This window comes from Myotis myotis, unplaced genomic scaffold (genome assembly GCF_014108235.1).
Source record: "Myotis myotis isolate mMyoMyo1 unplaced genomic scaffold, mMyoMyo1.p scaffold_m19_p_4, whole genome shotgun sequence".
Taxonomy (NCBI): Eukaryota; Metazoa; Chordata; class Mammalia; order Chiroptera; family Vespertilionidae; genus Myotis; species Myotis myotis.
The window spans coordinates 93,550,072-93,575,658 of NW_023416346.1; the positions used below are offsets into that span (position 1 = coordinate 93,550,072).

At 40.2% G+C, this 25,587-nt stretch overlaps 1 protein-coding gene across 1 annotated transcript in view; it reads left to right on the top strand.

Annotated features, from left to right (window-relative positions):
• Positions 1-328: 328 nt before the first annotated feature.
• ARHGEF9 (Cdc42 guanine nucleotide exchange factor 9) overlaps positions 329-25,587 on the top strand; it is a 331,502-nt gene continuing 306,243 nt past the window's right edge. Inside the window, exons 1-2 of the mRNA XM_036305563.1 lie at positions 329-465; positions 5,187-5,281. Coding sequence (XP_036161456.1) covers positions 432-465; positions 5,187-5,281 — 129 coding nt within the window. The 5' untranslated portion in view covers positions 329-431. The remainder of the gene's footprint in view (positions 466-5,186; positions 5,282-25,587) is intronic.

Consider the following 25,587-nt stretch of genomic DNA (forward strand, 5'->3'; position numbering starts at 1 on the left):
CCCCAGGTCTCACATTTTGTAAAGGTTCATGTCTATAGCAAATGCAAAATCCTCACTTCCCCAATCCCAGTACAAACTAAACACACAAGAAATACCCAAGAAAGGAGAAACAAATAAGTGCTATTTCTTTAAGTTGATTGACTAATTTTCATATTCTCTACTGCCTGGTGTCTTTTAGGCTCTTTGTAGTTGGATGTTTGCTTGGATTTGGATGCTGGACCACATGATACTTTAAAATGGAAAGTTCTGCTGTTTAAACCAAGTGTTAGCCTACTCCCAACCCCCATTGAGTTACTAATCCTGATTAGTTTTCTTTGCAGGCTTTCTTACCCCCAGCTGAACCATCACCAAAAACTCTACCCCTCAAAGTCCTCCTGGCAAAATGCCAATCTCTGCCTGTCTCATGGAGTGATCCTTTGGAGTTGAATCAAATGTACTGGAGGAGACGCAGGAAGCTTTGCACAGGTATGCATTTTATGCCCTAGTTTCTGTAGCATGACATGTCAGGCAGACCTCAGGCATAGATAGACTATGTTGACATTTACCCTCATTACCCCTTGTCTCCTCTCAGTCTCCCAAATACTTTTCCTCATTGGCACCTGAAAATCCACTGTTCATGTTACTTTGGTATAGACTTTCCCCTCTCCATGTTCTTTTTTTAATGTGCAAATATCCTCATTTGGAAGCCCTTTTAACTGAGCACTTAAATATATCCCCTTTCCAAGGTCTCATTTTACTTCAGACCCTCTGTACCTAATACTTTCCAGGTCTCATAAGCTCCAGTTCCTTCTGTCCACTTTCTTCATAATGCTCTTATAATCAACCTCTTTGTATCAAAGGGGCCAGATACATAGTCCCCAACCCCATGGAGTCATCCTAGCCCTGTCTCTCTTGCATCTTGCCTAGACTTTAATCTTTGTGGGTCTCAGGTCCTTCCTCTCCTTCACTGACCACTGACCATGGGAAGCTCCTTAAGGCTCAAGGCAGTTTTATTTAAACCACTCAAAACCTAAAGACTTCCCCCACCAACATATAAGTTACCTCTCAGAGCTTCAGGGTACACCCTTTTAGACTCAGCCCAGTGGTCCTGACTGCCAGATACTTGTCACTCAAAAGTAAAGCTCCATCTTCTGGTGCAGCTGGGAGGATCTATGCTTTCTTGCCCATGGGCCTAATACCATTCCCTAAAAGCCCCCATGCCCCACCCAGCCCTTTTAACAGAAACATAATTTGCATGAACTCTGAGGACACACAGACCTTGCAGCATTCCTTTCCAAAGTTTTCTATAGTCTCTACAAGCTCTGTGAGCCCTGGTATCACTTCCCCATGCCCCAAAATTTCCCACAACCCCAAAGGCAGTGCTGTAGACTTGCTACTTCTCATCATCTTTTTCTCTTTTATTTTCCTTACTCCCCATGTGGAGGATATGTAGGGTGCTTTGACTTGGAACTTAATTCCAACACTGCAATTCCTTGACAGCATTCCCGGAAGTTAAGAGCCAAAGGAATCAGAGGCTTTGGTCTTTTGTAGCATCATCTCCCTCATAAATATCTGGAAGTCAGGAAGATGGTAAAAGGAGAGTAAATAATTTTAAAAACAGGGAGATAATTCTTCTCTGTCAGAACTAGGAGGGTCCTCTTTATTTTGTGAATGGAGAAACAGGCTCAGACAAGGGAGGGACTTGCCCAAGGTCATGTCAGTTCATAACAGAATTAGGACTTAGGGCTTCAACCTCCTGACTTTCTACTATTCTAGAGTGTTATATTAACTTCAATTCTAGAGCAAATTGTTAAATGTTGGACTGCCAAGCCTTGGTTCCATTCAAGCTCATTTCTATTGGAATTACTAACCATATCCTTCCCTGCTGAAAGGAACTGCAGGTGGTGGATGCAAACCAAGTCATCTAGACAGCAGAAGATGCCTGCCATGTTTTCTAAGTCCTCTGCCTGGAAACAAGGCGTTCTCTCACAATCCAGAAAGGTCAGGCCAGGGTATCTTGCCACAGCTGTTTCCTTTCTTCCTCCTTCCCTCTTTGGAAGTGAGCCCAACCCCTGGCAAGTCAGAGGCTTTTTGCCAGCTGCTACCACTCCACTGCCAAGTGCATCAGAATGCCCCCACAGCCTCCTAGTTGTCAGGAGTAAATAGATGATAGCTTCTTGGAGGACGGCCCAGCAAAGTCAGGGTTAATACCTACCTTGAGGACTGCTCTGGGCTTATTTATAGACCATGGGTGGGAAAATGTACCCCTGAGATTGGCACAGGTCCTGCCATCACCTCAGCAGCCATTCTCACCTCTGGGCTATAAATGGCTCTCACGTTGTAGCTCTTCTTCTCAAGGACTAAAAATATCCCTAGAAAGGAGGATAACGTCAGAATCCCATTTGGGAAACCAGTTGTCATTCAGCTCCTCTTATATTCCTGACTCTGCTGGCAAAGGGATCTAAGGATCCCATTCCCATTATGTGTAATACCTGCTGTACCTCTATCTTGCTCAGAGCCTGAAATAATTTAGTTTGTTTTCTAGTACTCAATCTCTGCCTTTCTATCTTCCTCCACTCATATTAGACCAGTAGAGAGTAAATGGTTGGAGTTGAGGGTAAACCTTTGGAATTAGATAGAAACCAGGTTCAAATTTCTGGTCCACCACCTCGGGCAAGTTGCATAACCTCTCTGGACCTCAGTTTACCCATTTGAGAAATGAGAGGCTGTATAACATCTAACTCACAGGATCATTGTGAGGATTGAATCAAATAGAATTGATCAATTTCCCTGTCACAGTTCCTCTCATAGAGGGGTGATTGGTGATGGTAGGTCCCCTTTCCCCTCTGCCCTTCACCAATTCCATATTTCCAAGGACTTACGCCACATGCACACTCACATACACTGCTGTCAGACTCAACCTGAATCTGCCCTAGTACATGAGCTACTTCCTCTCACTATGTATTTATTTATTTATTTATTTATTTATTTATTTATTTATTTTCCCACTCATTCAAGAAATATTTATTGAGCAAAATTAAGTCAGTGGAGTTTGTGCTCTTATAGCCTTGTGTGTTGGAAAGGGCGAAAGTTTTGAAGTCAGATATACCTGGATTTGAATCTTGGCTCTGTCACTTACTGGATGTATGATCTGGAATAAGTCACTTTACCACTTCGAGATTCAGATTTCTTATCTGTAATATTTGGGTAATGATTTGAACCTCACAGTCAATGCCTTAAGTCTCAAAAAGGCTAATAAATATAAAAGTGCTTTATAGTTCCGAGGTGCTGTAAAACTAGATTGGAACGATAAAAATGGCAATAAAAATAAACCACTTAGAGATAGGGTTGTGTCTTATACCTATCCAAGTCCCTTACATATAGGCATACCTCGTTTTATTGTGCTTCATTTTATTGCACTTCACAGATGTTGCACTTTTTTTACAACTTGAAGGCAAGATCCTCCGTGAGCAAAAATATTATGACTTGCTTTATTGTAATACTTATTTTATTGCAGTGCTCTGGAACCAAATCCACATTATCTCTGAGGTGTGCCTGTAGTTGATAGTCAATAAATATCTGTTGGTACCAATATTATAATTAATATTTACTTTTGAAAAAAAGTAGTGGGGGTTTCTTCTACTTGAAAGGACTAGAATATCCGAAGCAACCCCACTATAGGTATACCTACACATATGTCATTCTACCTCTTGGCTGAGTTCTGCTCAAACCACTTGAAGTGTGGCTGACTCAGAGGCATATTTTGGTAATAACATTGAGATCATTTTCCACTGAGGCCATGACTCTCCAAGTAGGGGTGGCTTTGGATTGGTGTTGATTTATAGCAGCAACTTTTAACCTTTTTTTTTTTTTTCTCATGGCACAGAGAAACTGATTACTAAAATTATGCGACACCAAAAATATATTTTGTGCTGATCTGCCAAAAAAAAAAAAAAGAATAGGTACAGTTTTGATTCATTCACACTGGGCAGTTATTGTTGTATTTTTTGTTGTCATCTGTTTTATTTGACAATCCAAGGGAAAAGAGGCCAGTGTCCCTGACTAAATAATCAGGTATTGCATGTTTTAAAAATTCTGGTGGCACACTAGTTGAAAATCACTGATCTAGAGGATTGTAGGATACATCTAGAATAACCTATCACCACTTGCTTGGATGTCCCTTCAGCAGTTGGAAATAATCTTAAACAAGACAATGGCTTCTGAGCAGGTAAGAATAAACTGATATATCTTTACCCATTATTTGAGTATTTCTCTGGCGATGGTATCACTTAGCCACAAAGACCTGAATTCTGTTGCTGGGTTTCTGTATGTACTTGTGTGTGGTCAGTTCCAATTATTCTTTTTTTTTAAAAAAAATGTTGTTTTATTGCTTAAAGTATTACAAAAATTATTACATATCTCTCCTTTTTTTTTTCTCCCCTTGACCTTCCCCTGGCCTCCTCTACCCTCCAGTGTCTTGTGTCCATTGGTTATGCTTATATGCGTGCATACAAGTCCTTCAGTTGATCTCTTAACCACCCCCCCCCCAACTCTCCCGGCCTTCCCTCTGTAGTTTGACAATCATTCTTTTTCTGTAAGCCTCAGTATCTTCATCTCGAAAATGGAAGCAGTGCTGTTTGGCTGTTCTGAGAACACAGGTTTCACTTACTAATTGGGTCTGATTAGATATGTCATTGGTTTCTTCTCCTACTCCATGTTTTATAAATACAACCACTACTAACATTTCCTTTTAATAGGTAGGTTAAAGAAAGGGATGAAAATTTAGAACTCTTTACATTGTTCTGGGAAAGTATTGGGAGGGGCAAGAAATTAGAACTATTGGTGGAAACAAGGTTTTGACAATATATAATTTAAATAACCGAGCTCGTCATGCCATCTAAGACTTCAATTATTAGAGAATTGTCCAGACCTGTAATTCTTACTTTGTAATTCCAGACAAAAGCCTGAGGTTCTTTTTCCCCCAAGATATTCCCTCAGCAATATAAGAAGCTCCACAGTAATTCAGATACTGGCTTTGGATTTCTTCGTTACTAATTTCAGCCCCTTTTCTCCCCATATCTGGCCTCACCTAAGCATAACCTCTCCTTCCATTCCCCCATTCGCCTCAGTCCTGGTGCTCATTAGCCAGGCTTCTCTAAAAGGGGCTGATATCTGGATTCAGCCTAAAGGGTATTCTCTCACAACAGGTAACTTGGACCAGGGCTTCAAGACACTAGAAAGCTGCAAGAACATTGGTGGACACTGGAAGCCCCAGGGACCAGGAAACAAGCAAGTCAATGAAGTAAGAAATCTCTCTTAGTTCCTTGGGAACTTACCAGATCTCCAGGACCATTTATTTCCTCTAAACTTTCCTTTGTTTAGTCATATTGCAAGTGTTGGAGCTTCTAACATGTGTAATGGAAGCAATTTTTAAAATGGGGTTTTGAGCTATTTTATGGCTATATCAAAGTTGGGTGTGTTTACCTTTTTTTCCTGTGGTTAATTTTTTCTATGAGATAAATCAAGAACCTCTTATGGCTTCCATGCAAGCTGCTCCCACCATTGTCTTTGGCTGCCTTTTCCATGGCAGATTTTAAACCATGGATACTTTGGTTTTCTGTTATTACATCCTGCAGGTTCGTGATCATCTTCAGTGTTAATTAGTGGCATATGTATGGGCATTCCCTTAGATAAGATGTTTTATAAATGCAGATATAATAGCTGGTACTTAGGAGTTCAGTGTTAGTAGGCTTCTTTACTTCCATGTATTTACACCCATGTCTGTTTATGGGAAGTTCTATGAGCGTAGCTTGCTTTCTTTTTTAATTCTTTATGTGGACTAAAAGTGTAGTTTTCTTGCTGTATCTGTATGTGTGTGCATGCCTGCCCATATATACCTATAAATGCAACTTTGCTCATCGACATGCCTGTAAAAGTACTTTTTGGGGTACATGTATGGGTGTCCCTGAATATGACTGCAATGCTTTTTTCTAACTTAACTCTCTGCTTGTGTGTGTGTGCCTGTTTGTGTGTGTATTTTCCATCCTTTTGTCTGAGTGTATCTTGGGTGTTTTGACCTCTGGAGCTTTTTTGTATATGTTTAGAGCTATGCTCCTGTCCACTAGCATCTTTTTACTTGAGGGTGTGTACAGATGTGTCTGTATCTACATGAGTCAGTCTATCTGGGAGCAAGTGTATTTGGACATATAAGACTATAGCTCTGTGGCTAAACCTTGGTGAGCAATGGCAGCTGAGAATGCAACCCCCCAGAGATATCTAGCTTAGTGGCTTAGCTTTTCCTACTACCACGCTCCCACTAGAATATTCCCTCTCAGAAGTAGCCTTCTAGTCACAGCAGTTCAGGCTTATCTCATGATAGCCTAGAGACTCTTGGCCAGAGATATATATCATGGAGTTGAGGGTTTTGTTGTTGTTGTTGTTGTTGTTTTATTTTAGTTTGGGGGTTGAAAAATGAAGCCCAGAAGAAAAAGTCTATGGCACTGGGCTTGCCTTCTTCTGTTCTGTACCATTGCTCAATTGCCAGCCTTCCCTTACTTGGTCCAGATTCAAGTTGGTCCATTCCTCCAAATAAAAGTGCAACAGCAGGCATGCCTGGGCTCTTATTTCATTTCAGCAAGGTCTCTTTTTACTCTGAGAACAAATAATCAGCATTGTCCTAATCAGTAATTTGTGTATGCTCAAAAATAGCAATTAGTCATTTGTGATAAGGCCTTTTCCCTGGGGAAGCCAGCATTTGAAAGACACCAAGAGGAGAAATCCATGGAGGTGGTTCCCATAGGATAAAATATACACACTCTGTGGTTTTAAGGGAGGGATGGGTGTCCTCAAGCAAATCTTGGGGAGGGGCTCTATGGGATCCACAGGGCTTCAAATGTTTAAACAATAGTTTTGAAGCCCTATTCAGCCCTTCATTCTCCTATGATAGCATAATAATAGTAATAATAATGATGGCTTAGATCTCTTTGACATTTTACAAAATGCTTTCAAATCCAAAGTTTTGTTTTACCTCATAGCAGCCCTGTCAATAAATCTCACCCTCCTTTTGTACATGAAAACTCTGAGACTCAAAGAGGGGATATGACTTACCTAAAGGTACCCTGCTGATAAATGATAGAGTCAAAAATTCTGTATGACTTCAAATCAGGATGCAGGACCTAGATTGATGCTCTGCCTGCCTTTCAGAACCTGAGACAATTAATACAGGAGCAATTTTTTTTTTCAAGGGACTAACTAAAGATAAGTTAAAAAGAAGTTGAGTGGTAAGTTGCAATATTCAAGACTTCTTACAGAGAGTGGAATTTGAAGGATGAAAAGGGATTAAATAGGTAGAGCAGAGGGAAGTAACTGCGTAAAATATATGTGTTATGACCAGGAGTGACCCACTCTCTTGGTCCCCTGGAACACTCAGTTCAGGCTGGTCTCTTACTAACAATATCAGGAGTCAAAGGGAGCTACTCTTTACATGTGTGCATACCTTAGAGCTAAGAGAACACTTTGAAGCATATAGTGCCATTTAAATCCCACAGCTACCATGGGAAGACTATGTTACCTCCATTTTTCATATGATAAAATAAAATTGAGAGAAAAGAAAGGACTTTCCTAAGGTCAAAAAAATGAGTTCATAACAGACTCAGGGTGGACTTCTGGTGGCTCCAACCCCAGTTTCCTGATATCTATTTTCACTTGGGAAAGGTGACAGGGTATCTGCTGTAGGTCTTAAAGGATATAGACCTATCCATATAAATGCTGTCTACAAGAGACACACCTCAGAACAAAAGAGTCATACAGAATGAAAGTGAAGTAATAGAAGAAAATATTACATACAAACAGAAAAAAAAAGCTGGTGTGGCAATAATTATATCTGACAAAATAGACTTCAAAACAAAGGAAATAAAAGAGACAAAGGAGATCAATACATTATACTAAAGGGATTGATCCAACAAAAGGACAAAACCCTTATAAACATATATGTACCCAATATAGGAGCAACTAGATATATGAAGAAAATGTTGGTTAAGGGAGGGATCGATAGCAATACATTCATAATAGGTGATTTTAACATCCCACTGTTATCACTGGATAGATCTTCCAAAGCGAAAAAAAAATCTACACCAGAAACCTTAAAATACACACTATAGCAGATGGATTTAATTGATATTTTTTTTAAAATATATTTTATTGATTTTTTACAGAGAAGAAGGGAGAGGGATAGAAAGTCAGAAACATCGATGAGAGAGATCGATCAGCTGCCTCCTGCATGCCCCCCAGTGGAGACGTGCCTGCAACCAAGGTACATGCCCTTGACCGGAATCAAACCCGGGACCCTTGAGTCCGCAGGCCGACGCTCTATCCACTGAGCCAAAGCGGTTCGGCGGATTTAATTGATATTTACTGAACATTGCATCACAAAGCAGTAGAATATACATTATTCTCAAGTGCAAATGGAATATTTCCAAAGACAGATCACATGTTAGGACACAAAGTAAGTCTTGAAAAATTCAAGAAGATTGAAATCATATCAAGTATCTTCTCAGATCACAATGGCATGAAACTAGAAAGCAACTACAGTAAAAAAAAATCAAAAATATTCAAACCTATGGAGGCTAAATAGCATGTTATTAAATAATGAATGGGTTAACAATGAGATTAGGAAGAAATAAAAAAAATTACCTGGAAACAAATGAAAATGAGCACACAACAACCCTAAATCTATGCGACACAGATAAAGCATTCCTGAGAGGGAAGTTCATAGTCTTACAGGACTGCCTAAATAAAGAAGAAAATTTTATTAATAAACTATCTAGTCCTACAAATTAAAGAATTAGAGAACAAGAAAAGCCCAGAGTAAGTAGAAGGAAGGAAATAATGATTATTAGAATGGAAATTAATAATATAGAGACTAAAAAAAAGTACAAAAGATCAATGAAATCAAGAGCTTGTTCTTTGAAAAGACAAACAAGTTTATGAATCTTTAGCCAGCCTCATCAAGAAACAAAGAGATGGGACCCAAATAAATAAAATCAGAAATGAAAGAGGATAAGCAACATCTGACACCACAGAAATACAAAGAAATGTAAGAAAACACTGAACAACTAACTATAGGCCAACAAACTGGACATCCTGGACAAAATGGACTAATTCTTAAAAACATACAATCTTCCAAAACTCAATCAGAGAAAATCTGAATAGTCTGATAACAACTAATTAAAATGAAATAATACTTTAAAAACTGCCAGATAACAAAAGTCATGGACAGGATGGTTTTACAGGGGAGTTGTATCAAATATTCAAATAAGAACTAAGATCTATTATCCTCAAATTATACCAAAAATTCCAAGAGGAAGGAATACTTCCCAGCTATTTTCATGAGGCCAACATAATTTTTATTCCAAAACCAGATAAAGATACCACAAAGGAATTACAGGCCAATAGCCCTGATGAACATAGATGCTAAAATCCTCAACAAAATATTAGCAAACTGGATCCAACAATAGGTTAAAAACATCATATACCATGACCAAGTGTGATTTATTCCAGGGATGCAAGTCTGGTACAATATTCATACGTCAATAAACGAGATAAATCATGTGATACATAAACAAATTAAAAGACAGAAATCACATAATCATATCACTAGATGCAGAAAAAAGATTTGACAAAATCTAATACCCAAATACCCATTTTTGATAAAAACTCAACAAAGTATAATATAAGGGTCATACATCAACATAATAATGGTCATATATAAAAAAACTACAGCCAACATCATACTCAACGGGCAAAAATTAAAACCATTTTTCCTAAGAACAGGAACAAACTAGGGTTGTCTACTTTCACCACTCTTATTCAACATAGAACTGGAAGTCCTAGCCACAATGATGAGACAAGAAGAAGAAATAAAAGGCATCCAAATTGGAAAGGAGGAAATAAAACTGCCATTATTCACAGATGACAAGATATTGTACATAGAAAATCCTAAAGACTCCACCAAAAACTACTAGGTTATTAAATGAATTTGGCAATGTTGCAGGATACAAAAGCAACACCCAAAAATCAATGGCATTTTAATGCGCCAATAATGAACTCTCAGAAAGAGAAACTAAACAAAAAATCCCATTTACCATTGCAACAAAAAATTAAGATACTTAAGAATAAACTTAACCAAGGAGGCAAAAGACTTTCACTATGAAAACTACAGAAAGTTGAATAAAGAAATAGAAGATATAAACAAGTGGAAGAATATACAGTGTTCATTGGTTGGTAGAATTAACATCATGAAAATGTCCATACTACCCAAAGCAATCTATAGATTCAATGCAATCCCTATTAAAATACCAACTGCATATTTCACAGATCAAGAACAAACACTCCAAATATTTATATGGAATCAAAAAATAACTCGAATATTCTCAGTCATGTTGAGAAAGCAGAACAAAGTTGGAGGGATCACAATACTGGATATCAAGTTATACTACAAAGCCACTGTAATCAAAACAGCCTGGTACTGGCACAAGAGCTGGCATATAGATCAATGAATAGAACAGAGATCCCAGAAATTGACCCAAGCCATTGTGCTCAATTAATATTCAAAAAAGGAGGCAAGAGCATACAATGGAATAAAGACAATCTCTTCAGTAAATGGTGTTGGGATAGTTGGACAGATACACGCAAAAAAAAAAAAAAAAAAAAAAAAGAAAGAAACTAGATCACCAACTTACACCATACACAAGAATAAACTCAAAATGGATAAAAGACTTAAATGTAAGTTGTGCAACCATAAACATCATAGTAGAAAACGTAAGCAGCAAAATATAAGACATCTCATGTAGCAGGATTTTCACTGATATGAAGCCTAGGGTAAGATAAACAAAGGAAAAAAATAAACAATGGGGCCACATCAAAATACACAGTTTCTGCACAGCAAAAGAAACCATTAAAAAAATGAAAAGGGAGCTCACTGCATGGGAGAACATATTTGTTAATTATACATATGCTAAGGACATAATTTCCAAAATATATGAAGTATTCATACAACTAAAAAAAGACAAACAATCCAATTAAAAGATGGGCAGAGGATCTAAATAGGCACTTCTCCAAAGAGGACAAATGGCCAAGATACATATGAAAAAAACTCAACATCACTAATTATTGGGGAGGCGCAAATTAAAATGACAATGAGGTATCACCTCACACCTGCCAGAATGGCTACAATCAGTTAATCACCAAACAACAAGTGCTGAGGAGGATGTGGAGAAAAAAGAAGCCTAGTGCACTGCTGGTGGGAATGCAGAGTGGTGCAATCTCTTTGGAAAACAATATGGAGTTTTCTTAAAAAATTAAAAATGGAACTGCCATTTGACTCAGTGATCCTACAATCCATTTGACTCCTCAGAAAAATCCTACAATTCCTGAAACACCAATCAGAAAGAATATATGCACCCCTATGTTCATAACAGCAGTGTTTACAAGAGCTAAGGTCTGGAAACAGCCCAAGTGCCCATCAGTAAATGAGTGGATAAAAAATCGGTGGTACATTTACACAATGGAATACTATGCAGCAGTAAAAAAATAAGGATCTCTTACCCTTTGAGACAGCATGGAGGGACCTGGAGACTATTATACTAAGTGAAATAAGCCAGTCAGAGAAAGACAAGTATCGCATGATGCCACTTATATGTGGAATCTAATTAACAAAATAAACTGACAAAGTAGTTCTAGAGACATGGAAGCATGCAGCAGACTGACAGATCTCAAAGGGAAGGGGGTGGGTTGAAAGAGAGTAACCAAAGAACTTATATGCATTTATGCGTAACCTATGGACACAGACAATGGTAGAATTGTATCATGAAGGCATTGGGAGGGGGTGGGAGTGGGGAGCAAGGGGTCAATAGGGGGAAAAGAGCAGCACTGGACAGAACAAAGTAATCAGAGATGTCCTTTTCCTTCTGCTCCACTTAGTTTCAGGGCTGGGACTAGTGTAAAGTGAGTGAGGCACTTGCCTGTGCACAAAATTTAAAGGGTTGCCAAAAATACTTCATAATCAGGATAAATATTATTTTAATATATTTTTTACAATTTAAATTAATGCAAAAACACATTTAACAAAGTGTCAAAAATTTAAATAAAGATAGGATCAGTATTACTAATTTTTCCCATTTTCTGTAACTCCAAACAAGCTGAACTCTTTTTCATTTCTCTCCAGTACACAAATATACCTCACTTAGGAATCCAAGATGGAGCTGGATTTCTGAATTATGGAAGTTGAGTTTGGGGTCTTCTCTCTAAGAAAAGTGATTAGTATATAATAATGATTAAGAGTATGGCCTCTGGAACTAGACAGGCTGCATATGAATGTTAGGTCTGCTACTTATTTCCTGTGTAACCTTGGACAAATTACTTAACCTTTTTGTGTCTTGGTTTCCTCTTCTATAAAATAGGAATAATAATAGTAGTCACTATTTAGGGCTGTTCTGAGGGTTAAATTAATATCTAAGCAAGGAATATGGCGTGTGCTATGTGCCCAATGAACATTTGCTATTGTTATAGGACAAATTTAATTTAGAACATTAGTAGTCACACTATGGTAGATAACTGAGGCAGATTGTTGGGTCATTTTTCTTGCTGCTCTATAAAAGCTTATGAAAGGACTTGAGTATAGTTTTGCCTGAGGCAGAGAGATGAAGTAACTTGCTGAAAGTTGCTTCAATTTATTATGATGTCTGTGAAAAAAAAAAAAGCTTTTAAATTTGTGTTAAGAACCTCTATTTTACATTAATCTATCCAAACTATCCAGAAAAAAACTGTTTCCAACACTGTGGCTTCAGGACCACTCTGAGTAGCATAGTCAATAGAATTTCCTGAGATTCTGGAATAGTCCCAAGCTCTACTACCTTCTTAAAGAAGCATAGAGGTTATAGGGGTATTGCCCCAATGCAGAATACTATGAAATCAAAGTGTATGCTTAAGATTGATTTCTTAGTCAATAATTTATTCTCATCTAGTTGATAAGCATTACTTAAGTGCCTACTTTGTTCCAGATTCGGTGCTGAGCCTTGAGATACAGGGAGGAGTCACACCCAGTCCTGAACTCAGCTCCTACTCTAGTAGGGAGGAGAGAAATGAACTCCCTAATTTGAAATTAGTCCCCCCTTCCCAGTCTGTCTTAGGGTTCTGCAAAGATACAGAAACAATACATATTTGTATTTATACATGCATGTAAAGAGAATTATTATATGGAATCAGTTCACATGATTGTGGATGCTGGCAAGTCCAATATGCAGAGTTGGTCAGTAGACTGGAGACCTAGGTAGAGTCAATGTTCCAGTTAGAAGGCCACCAAGGAGAAGATCTAAAGTTCCAAATAAAGTCTGAAGTCAGTATGCTCTAGAAGTCTCTCTTACTTGGGGGTGGGTTGGCCTTTTGTTTTATTCAGTTCTTTAACTGATTGGATTAGGGCCACCTGGATTACTTACGGAGGACAATCTGCTTTACTCCAATGGTTCTCAACCTTGGCTGTACATTAGAATTACCTGGGAATCTTTTTAAAATCCTAATTTCTGGGCCTCATCCTCCGGAAATTCTGTTTCTTTGTTACTAATGTTGTGGCCCCACCCCATAACAAAGAAACAGAATTTCCAGAGGATGAGGCCCAGAAATCAGGATTTTAAAAAGATTCCCAGGTGATTCTAATGTGCAGCCAAGGCTGAGAACCACTGCTCTACTCATTAAATGTTAACCTTATCAGAAACAATCTTCAAGAAACATATATGTGTGTGTGTGTGTATATATATATATATGTATACAGTGGGGCCTTGACTTATGAGTTTAATTCGTTCCGAGACCGAGCTTGTTAAGGAGCTCGTTAAGGGGCTCGTTAACTCAAATTACTCTGTCAACTCAATGCAAAAAATCCGCCAAGAGACAGCTGGTATCTCAAAAAACTTGTTAGTTGGGACACTCATAAGTCAAGGCCCCACTGTGTGTGTGTGTGTATGTGTGTGTATATATATAATAAAATAAGAAGGAAATGTTAATGACAATTATAGTCCTCATTTCTGTAATTGGTCACATGGTCATAGCTGGTATTCATAGCCACCTTCTTCCATTACCCATTCAGTATTCCCTTTGTCCTCAGCAGGTACCGCAGGTGGTTGTGGTTCTTTATGTGATAGGGTGACCCATGCTTTCATTTATGAAGTCTTTGGGCCATTTGTAGTCCTACTTGGATTGTGTTGTCTTAGTTTTCTATTGACTTTAATCACATGACACATTAATATTAACAGATGTCCTAAGAGAGTGCCTCTACTCCAAACTAGTCTTCCTTACCTTTATTGTGAAGAAATAGTCAAATTTCTTCTTGGTAGTCAGGATCAGTCACACCAGGAAGCACAGTAACTCCCTTCTTGGCCTGTTAATTTAGAGGCAAAATTTAGAGGACCTAAGTAGAAGTCATATGTATGCTATGAACTCCCAGATGATGAGGTACATCTAACTGGTTCAGGGGTGGGCAGAGGAGGATCTTATGAAATTTCAGGGAGAGTTGACTTTTGAGCTGGGACTTGAAAGAATCTCTAGAATCCCAGTGTTGAACTAGAGAGGCTGTGGAGCCCCAGTGGGAGGATACAAGGCCATTGAGCAACTGCTATGTGCTCTGACCATGCAATGGTATTTAAACCCCATGCTTAGTTAAACTAGGAAATCTGAGAAAGTAGAATTCAACCTCTAATCTTGTCAGGCCCCAGTGCAAAAGAATGTTTCATCTGGCTGCTTAGTGTTAGTGGGTCTCCATATATATATATATATTAGAGGCCCGGTGCACAAAAATTTGTGCACTCAGGGGGGTCTCTCAGCCCGGCCTGTGCCCTCTTGCAGTCTGGGACCCCTCGGGGGAGGACCACCTGCTGGCTTAGGCCCGCTCCCTGGGGGATTGGGCCTAAGCTGGTAGTCAGACATCTCTCTGGCAGCCCTGGAGCCCTCGGGGGAAGTCCACCTGCCAGCAGGGAGCAGGCCTAAGCTGCAGTTGGACATCCTTAGAGTTGCTGAGGAGGTGGGAGAGGCTCCCACCACCACCGCTGTACTGGCAGCTGTCAGCCTGGCTTCTGGCTGAGCAGAGCTCCCCCTGTGGGAGCGCACTGACCACCAGGGGGCAGCTCCTGCATTGAGCGTCTGCCCCTGGTGGTCAGTGTGTGTCATAGTGATCAGTCATTCCCAGTGATTCTGCTGTTAGGGTCAATTTGCATATTACCCTTTTATTATATAGGAGTGCCTAGGCAGCCTGTGTGAGGGGCTGATGGCTGTTAGCAGGCTGGCCACAGCTCCCAGCCACCCAAGCTCCCAGTGGAGGCTGGCTGGAAGCAGGTATCTGGGATTTATTTGTCTTCTATAATTGAAACTTTGTTGCCTTTAGCGGAGGCCACAGCCGGCCAGGGCAGGTGGGAAGCTTGGCTTCCTCCATCGCTGGGCCAACCAAGCCTCCTGCTTGCTCCAGCTCCATGGCTGTCAGCCGCCATCTTGGTTGGGTTAATTTACATATAGTAGCTCTGATTAGCTGGTGGGCATGGTTTGGGGCATATTGGAGGTGTGGTCAATTTGCATGTTTCTCTTTTATTAGATTAGTTTTTTGTTTTTTTTTACTGGTTCTGTTGGGTTCTTCTGGTGATTTTGGTGGGACTGTGCATCAATCATGGGAAGAATGAATCTACCTGGGCTGCCATCTGTTGCTAGATTGAAGGTACTAGATCATTAAATGCTGGATTTGGGCCACATTCTTACATTGGGTGAGGGCAGATAACCAGATTATCCTCCTCTTACCACCTTCCAAAGTTTTCTTCAGCTTGCCTCCTGCATGATTAGTTGTCTTTAATAGGGAGGCTCATGGAGAAATGGAGAAGTCTGTCAACATCATTCAGTCCAGACTGGAAGTCTTTCTCACATATATTTTCAAACCCTTCTATCACTGAGCCTCTATCCCAATGAATTCCCTCTGACTTTCTGATTATTGCTGAAGTCTCTCCCTTTCTTGAGGCCCCTTACACTGAACTCCCTTCTCTTAGGCCCCATTTGCACACCAATTCATCATTCCATCACTTACTCTAATCCCCTAGATTGCTCACATTTGCTCACTAAAATCTTTCCTTGCTCAAATCCCATCTTGTCTTATGCCTTCCAGGCTTAACTTAACCTTGTCTCTCAATTGACAGGCACTGAGTCACCACAGTGCCTCTTAACTCTCATATAGCCTAGTTACCTCTTCCTCACCCTATTCATTCATTTAATCCCACACTCATCACCACTGTCCCCTTTGTTCCACATTTGCATTTTTCCCATTCCTGAACCATCAATGCTGTGTTCAAAATCCTCCTTTTTCTTTGGCCCCAGTTACCCCCTTTTTGCCCTCTTCTCTAACCTCCAACTTTTTCCTTTCCTTATTTAGCCTCTGTTCCCCTGCCAGTTCTCCACCTTTTAGCTGTGGCCCCCTTCCTTCTTCAAGTTCCCATATTGTCTCTAAAACTTCATATACTTCTTATGTCCCCATCTTATCTCTCAATACCTCTCTCTACCACTTAACCTCTCTCTTTGTCTCTTTACTTCTGAAGAGTGGTTTCTTTCTTTCTTTTCACTGGCCTACATCATGGCCACTTAGTTCCCATTCCTTTCATGTATCTGGATCCACTGTTAGCCCATTCCTGCCATTTCCCTTTAGACACTTAATCCCTGTATCTGCTGGCAGAGGAATCACATTTAGACACTTTTCTTTTTTTCTAGTGTTTATAGCAGCTTTACTTGTAATAGTCATGTATACATATGTAAAGAGATTTATAATAAGTAATTGGCTCATGTAATTATAGAGACTGACAAGTCCCAAGACCTGTAGTTGACAAACTAAAGAGAACCAATGTGTAGTTCCACTCTGAGTGCAAAGGCCAGAAACCCAGAAAGAGCCGATGTTTCTGTTGCAGTCTGAAGGCAGGAAAAAAGCAGTTTCCCAGCTCAAGACAGGCAGAAGGAATTCTCTTATTTGGAAGAGGGTCAACCCTTTTGTTCTATCCAGGCCTTTTACTGATTAGATGAGGCTCACAGTGCGTTTTGGAAACCATTTTGAATCTGATGAGGCATGGCCCAGGTTGCCGGGGGGGGGGGGGGGGAGATTTGCTTTGGCACCTAGATCTGGAACGCTGAAACATCTTCATTTTTCATATAGGTGTTTTAGACACCTCAGGTGGCAAGAAGGCAGGTTTCTTTTCTTCCTGTTAAAACTTTCAAAGTTCAAAGTAAAAGTTTTTTCCCCTGAGAAGTTAATTTTGTTTGTGATGGGTGATGAGCAGGGGTGTCTGGGCTATTTTCTTGACAATGTTATCTTTTATTAAAATTTTAAAAAGTTTTCTAATCATCACCTGAAACATTTTCCTTGATTTTTGGAGAGAGGGAAAAGAGGGAAGGAGGGAGAAAGAGAGAGAATTGCACCCTGATTAAGGATCAAACCAGCAACCTAAGTATATGTGTCCTGACCAGGAACCAACCCTCAGCCTTTTCGTGTATGGGACGGGACAATGCTCCGACCAACTGAGCCACATGGGCCAGGGGGGACAATGCAGAGGCCACATGTAATTTGGGAGGGTAGTGTCTATGTCTCCCTTGGCTTCTCTTTTTCTTTCAAGAGCCAATGTTGAGTGAGTTGGATAGGCCAATGTCCTGGGCCAAGCCTGGCTAAGTTTCAGTGGCACAGTGACTGCCAAAATTATCAGCACCCTTAGGAGAGCCTCTTCCCTTTGATTCTTTCTGTCTGCCCTCTCCACTTAGGATGTGACACTCCCCCAAACCCAATTCCACTGAGCATGCATGTGCAGGCACACATACTATGCCTCAGCAGATCAAGGGCCAAGGACTTACTGTTCCACTTTTAGAGATAACCAATTCCTGTTGTAGACAGTACATCATTTCTGTCTTTTGGTCAGTGGGTCCAACCTTGACTCTTGAGACTTTAGAATTAGCCAATGGCAGAGGTGAGTGTGAGAAAGGAGGGAAGTGAGAACTCTGGAGTGTCAGTGCTGACAGGTCCCAAATATTCCACCTGATCCAAGAGATTCGTGGCACGCCTGGGAAAATTGAAGTTCAGAGAGGGGAAGAGACTTGCCCAGTCAGCAATAGAGAAAAGGCCAAGTTAATGTGAAAGGAGGGAGTCATCTTTGGCCATCTTAGACCCACTTTGATCCCTCAGACTCACACTTCCAGAGAGGGGGCTTTTGTTGATGCTATGACAAACTTAACACTTATATTGATGACCTCTCTGGAATTGGGGACCAAGTGCTTCTCTTTCTGAACAAATGGGCTTTCCCCCATGGCAGCAGATTAATTTTCTGGCTCTGTTGTCAGTCTGTGGGCTTGTCTAAGAGCCCAAGAACAACTTATAACATTTCTGCTGTGGAGTAGCTGGGAAAATGACTGATATGGACAAATAGCTGGGCCCATGCCAACATAGATTTCCATTGGCACTGACAGGTACACTGTCCTAATAATAAGGGCTACTATTTAAGTGTATTGTACACTGTGAAATCTACTGCATGATTACATTTCATCCTTGCAACCATTCTATGAGGGAAGCCCAATCATTTGCCTTTATTTTATACATGAGGAAACTGAGATTCACAGATGTTAAGTGACTTATCCGCAGTTCCAAAGCTAGTAAGTGGTAAAGTTGGGATTTAAACCCACGTCTTTCTAACTGGTTCCAAAAAAAAAAACATGTGTCTTTGAGCTGTTATCCTTTACATACTTTACCTCAGTCCCATGACTAGGCAAACAAAGGGTGGGTCTTCAGAATGATGATGATAAATATTTAACATTTGATATTGCCTTTTCACATCTTGCCACTGCACTAGGCACCAGAGGTACAGAGATGAATCAAATACAGCACAGCATGTTCCCTCCAACTACTCACAGTCTAATTATGGGTTGGGTTATTGGAAAGACATATGAAAAAATAACTGAGTTAGAGAACAGTAGAGAAGTCCATTAATTCATTTGTGTAACCTGGCATAGACAATGGCATTTGAATGATATTTTGAAGGATAAGTGGAAGTTTTCCATCTATAGAAAAGAAGTTGGTAAGGCAAACCTAATGACAAGCATTCTAGACAGAGGAAACAGCATAAGTAAAGGTACAGAGGAATAGAAATCTTTAATTTTTCAGGGAGCAGTAAGTAAGGTCCATGGGAGTGTGGAGTGGAGAGAACAATTGTGCTAGTAGGTGATAACAATCACTTAGTAACTTTGTTCCTTTTCCAAAGCCAATAGGCATTAATAAAATATGCAGTCCTGAGACCTGAGCCATCCTGTGGTGTCCATGGGTGACCCAGGACAGGTGCATGGATTAATGAACACTTGGCTTATCGAGGTCTAGTCAGTGGGAGAAATAGCATGCCTGTGCCAACTGAGTGGATCTCCTATTACCTCCAACTCAAATATTTCCCTACATGATGGTCTCATTCAGTTTCTTCTGCATAGTCCCCTCTTAGTGTTGCACTCTTGTAATTTCAAGAAAGCAAAAACCATTTATGTCTTTTCTACTTCATCATGCTTGCATCTATCTCCAAGTAGCTTGCTGACCCACATGTGAGACAATATAGGGTAATGTGTGGACTTTTAGAGTGTGAATTTGAAGCCTGACTGCTTGGATTCATTAACACCTTGACCTAACACTTTCTATCTATCAATAGCTTGATCTTTGACTAGCTGTTGAACCTGAATATACCTCTTTTTTCACTACAAAATGGGGGTAGAGGATTCCAAGATGGTGGCTGGGAGGATGGCAGTGAGGGAGAGAGTGTGAGTGAGTGAGAGAGTGAAAGGATAGTGTGTGGATGTGTGGGGTGTGTATGTGCCTGAGTAAGGGACAGCTAGATCTTTGGGGGCTGGAGGACCAGACTCGCAAAGCAGGGTAGCCTCTGCTACTGCTGTAATCTCTCATGGAGCACAGGCTCAGCTGCAGAGGCTGCAGTATCTTGAAGGGGAGGGCTGCTGTGACTGATATCCCAGGCTCACCTCCACCCAGGGGACCCTCAGACACCACCAAGGATCCTATAGCCACTCTGGCCAGGGACCTGCTGCCTCGGGTTGCCAACCCACAGACACCAGGACTCCAGCCTCCCCAGCTGAAGGCTACTGTGACTTTCAGATCATGCTCCCTTCCTGCGAGCCAGATGCTTTAACCCCGAGTACCACAAACACGCCAGCAGCCATGTCAGCAGCCGCTGTCCATGACCGCCAGAGGAGCAGCCACCATCCACACCCCAGGAGCAGCCATGGCCCCATGACTGAGAGAAAAGCAGCCACCACGTGACCATGCAAGGAACAACTACCCCACAACTGCACAAGGAGTGGCCGCCACCCGCAACCATGTGACCCACCACCCAGCCCACTGCTGCAGCCACAGGTCCTGCAACTTGACACCTAGATCCTTCGGTCAGAGCAAAAATGGGGAGACAGAAGAATAACCCCCAAAGGAAAGAAAAGGAGGAACCACCAGAAAAGGAACTAATTGAAATGGAGGCATTCAATATGTCAGAAAAAGAATGCAGAATAAGGGTCATATCTACACTAATAAAAGACAAAGATGGTAATTGACCATACCTTTGCTACACCCTAAGCTATGCCCACCAGCCAATCAAAGTGACTATATGCAAATTAACCCAACCAAGATGGCGGCCGGCAGCCATGGAGCTGGAGTAAGCAGGAGGCTTGGTTGCCCTGGTGATGGAGGAAGCCAAGCTTCCCACCTGCCCTGAGCTGGCTGTGGCCTCCGCTCATGGCAACAAAGTTTCAATTATAGAAGACAAATAAATCCCAGATACCTGCTTCCAGCTAGCCTCCACTGGGAGCTTTGGTGGCTGGGAGCTGTGGCCAGCCTGCTAACAGCCATCAGCCCCTCACCCAGGCTGGCCAGGCACCCCAGCAGGGACCCCCACCCTGACGGGGCTGTGCCAGCCTGCAAACAGCCATCAGCCCCTCACACAGGCTGCCCAGGCACTCCTATATAATAAGGTAATATGAAAATTGACCCTAACAGCAGAACCACTGGGAATGACTGGTCACTATGACACACACTGACCACCAGGGGGCAGATGCTCATTGCAGGAGCTGTCCCCTGATGGTCAGTGCACTCCCACAAGGGGAGCTATGCTCAGCCACAAGCCAGGCTGATGGCTGCCAGTACAGCGGTGGTGGTGGAAGCCTCTCCCACCTCCTCAGCAGCACTAAGGATGTCCGACTGCAGCTTAGGCCTGCTCCCCACTGGCAAGTGGACATCCCCCAAGGGCTCCAGGGCTGCAAGAGGGATGTCTGACTGCCAGCTTAAGCCCAATCCCCCAGGGAGTGGGCCTAAGCCAGCAGGTGGTCATCCCCTGAGGGGTTCCAGACTGCAAGAGGGCACAGGCTGGGCTGAGAGCCCCCCTCCCCATGAGTGCACAAATTTTTGTGCACTGGGCCTCTAGTAGTTCATAAAAACGGTTCGCTCAGAAATTCAACAACCTATGTAAGAATTAGGAGGAAATAAAGTGATATAGCTACAAAAACAAAAAGCAAAAAACAAAAAAACAAACAAACAAAAAAACACACCACAATATGGATGCTTTCAACAGTAGACTAGGATAAGCAGCAGAACAAATTAGTGAATTAGAAGACAGGAAAGCAAAACACACCCAATCTGAGGTGCAATTGGAGAAAACAATCAAAAGACATGAGGAGAGCCTAAGGGACTTTGGGACAACATGAAATAAAGCAACATACATATAATAGGGTTGCCAGAATGACAAGAAGAGGAGCAAGAGTTAGAAAACCTATTTGAAGAAATAATGATAGAAAACTTCCCTGATCTGGGGAAGAAAAGTGTCACACAAGCACAGACAGTAACAAACCATATGAACCCCAAAATACCCACAACAAGACATATCGTAATTACAATGGCAAACATTCAGGACAAAGAGAGAATCTTAAAGGCTACGAGAGACAGAAAGTTACTTACAAGGGATCTCCCATTAGATTACCAAATGATTTCTCAACAGAAACACATCAGGATGGAAAGGAGTGGAAGGAAGTATACAAAGTGATGCAAAGCAAGGGACTGAATCCAAGAATATTCTATCCATCAAGGCTATCATTCAAAATTGAAGGGGAAATCAGGAACTTCACAGACAAAAGAAGGCTAAGGGAGTTTCTCACTACCAAGCCAGCAATATGAGAAATGCTAAAGGTACTGTTGTAAAAAGAAGAAGAAGAAGAAGAAAAGAAGAAACACAGGCACAAAAAAATAAAAATGGCTACAAACAAATACCTATCAATAATAACTTCAAACATAAATGACCTAAATGCTCCAATCAAAAGACATAGAGTGGCTGAAGGGATAAGGAAACATGACTCATATATGCTCTCTATAGGAGACCCACCTCAGAGCAAGGGACTCTCACAGACTGAAAATGAAGGTATGGAAAAATATCTTTCAGGCAAATGGAAATTAAAAAAAAAAAGCAGGGGTAGCAATACGTATATATCTGACAAAATAGACCTCAAAGTAAAGGGATAACAAGAGATAAAGAAGGCCACTTCATAATACTAAAGGGATCATTACAAGAGGTTATAACTCTGGTAAACATGTATGCACCCAATGCAGGAACATCCATATACATTAAAAAATAAAACAAAACAAAAACAAACAAAAACTTCTGGAAGATATCAAAGGAGAGATTGACAACAATACAATCATAGTAGGGGATTTTAATATCCCACTAACATCACTGGATAAATCCTCTAGACAAAAAATCATCAAAGAAACCACAATCCTAAATGACTCACTAGATCAGATGGACTTAATTGAAATCTTGAGAATATTTCACCCCAAAGATACGGAATATGCATTCTTCTCAAGTGCACATGGTACATTTTCAAAGATAGACTACATATTGGGGCACAGGCAAAGTCTCTCCAAATTCAAGAAAATAGAAATTATATCAAGCATCTTCTCAGACCACAATGGCTTAATATAAGAAATCAACTACAATAAAAAAATCCAAAAAATTCAAACACTTGGAAGCTGAATAGCATACTATGAAACAATGATTGGGTTACCAAAGAGATCAAAGAAGAAATTAAAAACATCCTGGAAATGAATCACAATGAACACACAAAAATCCAAAACCTATGAGACACAGTGAAAGCAGTTCTGAGAGGGAAGTTCATAGCATTACAGGCCTACCTCATAAAACAAGAAAAACTGGTAATAAACCATCTAACTCTGCAACGTGAAGAATTAGAAAGAGAGCAACAATAAAATCCCAGAGTGAGCAGAAGGAACAAGATAATAAAGATCAGAGCAGAAATAAATGAAATAGAGACAAAAAAACACACCAAACAAACAAAAAAAACAATAAAAAAAGATCAATGAAACCAAGAGCTGATTCTTTGAAAGAATAAACAAGATTGATTATCCTCTAGCCAGGCTCACAAAAAAGCAAAGAGAGAGGAGCCAAATAAAATCAGAAATGAAAGAGGCAAAATAACAACAGACCCCACAGAAATGCAAAGGATTGTAAAAAAAAAAAAATACTATGAACAAACTAAACAACCTAGAGGAAATGGACATATTCCTAGAAAAATACAACCTTCCAAAATCAATCAAGAATAATCAAAAAATCTCAACAGGCTGATAACCAAGGAGAAAATTGAAGCAGTCATCAAAAAACTTCCAGGAAACAAAAGGCTGGGCCAGATGGCTTCACAGGGGGAGTTTTACCAAACACTCACAGAAGAACTAAAACCTATCCTTCTCAGACTATTCCAAAAAATTCAAAAGAAATTCATACTTCCAAGCTCTCTCTATTTTAAGGCAGCATCACCCTAATTCCCAAAGCAGATAAAGACACTACAAAGAGAATTAAAGACCAATATGCCTGATGAACATAGATGCTAAAATCCTCAACAAAATTCAAGCAAATTGGATCCAGCATTACATTAGGAAAATCATAAAACATGACCAAGTTGGATTTATTCCGGGGATGCAAGGCTGGTACAATATCAGCAAATCAATAAACATGATACATCACAGAAGCAAATTGAGAGACAAAAATCACATAATTATAGCAATTGATGCAGAAAGGGCATTTGACAAAATCTAACACCCTTTCCTGATAAAAACTCTCAGCAAAGTGGTACTAGAGGGATCACTTCTCAACATAATAAAAGTTTTATATGACAAACTTACAGCCAACATCATACTCAGTGGGCAAAAACTAAAACTATTTCCATATGAACAGGTACAAGATAGAGATGCCCACTTTTACCACTCCTGTTCAACATAGTACTGGAAGTGCTAGCCATAAAGATCAGACAAGAAGAAGAAATAAAAGGCATCCAAATTGGAAAAGTAGAAGTAAAATTATCATTATTCGCAGTAGACATGATATTGTACATAGAAAACCCTAAAGACTCCATAAAAAATTACCAGAACTAATAAATGAATTAAGCAATGTAGCAGGATACACAATTAACACCCAAAAACCTATGGCTTTTTTTTTTTTTTTTTTTTTTTTTTTCCCACAAAATCCTAGCATTGCTTTTAAACCTATGGCTTTTTTACACACCAATAATAAACTCACAGAAAGAGAAACTTAAAAAACAATCCCATTTACCATTGCAACAAAAAATTAAGATACATACGAATAAATTTAACCAAGGAGGCAAAGGACCTGTACTCAGAAAATTACAGGACACTGAAAAAAGAGTTAGAGGAAGACATAAACAAATGGAAGAATATACCCTGTTCATAGATTGGTAGTTGATGTCTATACCACCCAATGCAATCTATATTCAATGCAATCTCCATTAAAATACCAACAGCATACTTCAAAAACCTAAAACAAACTCTCCACAAATTCATCTGGAATAAAAAAGATCCCAACAAGCTGTAGCAATCTTGAGAAAGAAGAATAATGTTGGAGGGAATCACAATACCAGATATCAAGGTATACTACAAAGCCACTGTTCTCAAAACTGCCTGGTACTGGCACAAGAACAGACATATAGACCAGACCGGTGATGGCGAACCTTTTGAGCTCCGCATGTCAGAATTTTGAAAAACCCTAACTTAACTCTGGTGCCGTGTCACATATAGAAATTTTTTGATATTTGCAACCATAGTAAAATACTTATATTTTTGATCTTTATTTTATATATTTAAATGCCATTTAACAAAGAAAAATCAACCAAAAAAAATGAGTTTGCATATCACCTCTGACACGCATGTCATAAGTTCGCCATCACTGATATAGACCAATGGAACAGAACAGAGAACCCAGAAATCGACCCAAGCCATTATGCTCAACTAATATTCAACAAAGGAGGCAAGAGCATACAATGGAGTCAAGACCGTCTCTTCAATAAATGGTGCTGGGAAAATAGACAGATACATGCAAAAAAAATGAAACTAGACCAGCAACTTACACCATACACAAATATAAACTCAAAATGGATAAAGGACTTAAACGTAAGATGGGAAACCATAAAAATCCTGGAAGAAGCCATAAACAACAAAATAGCAGA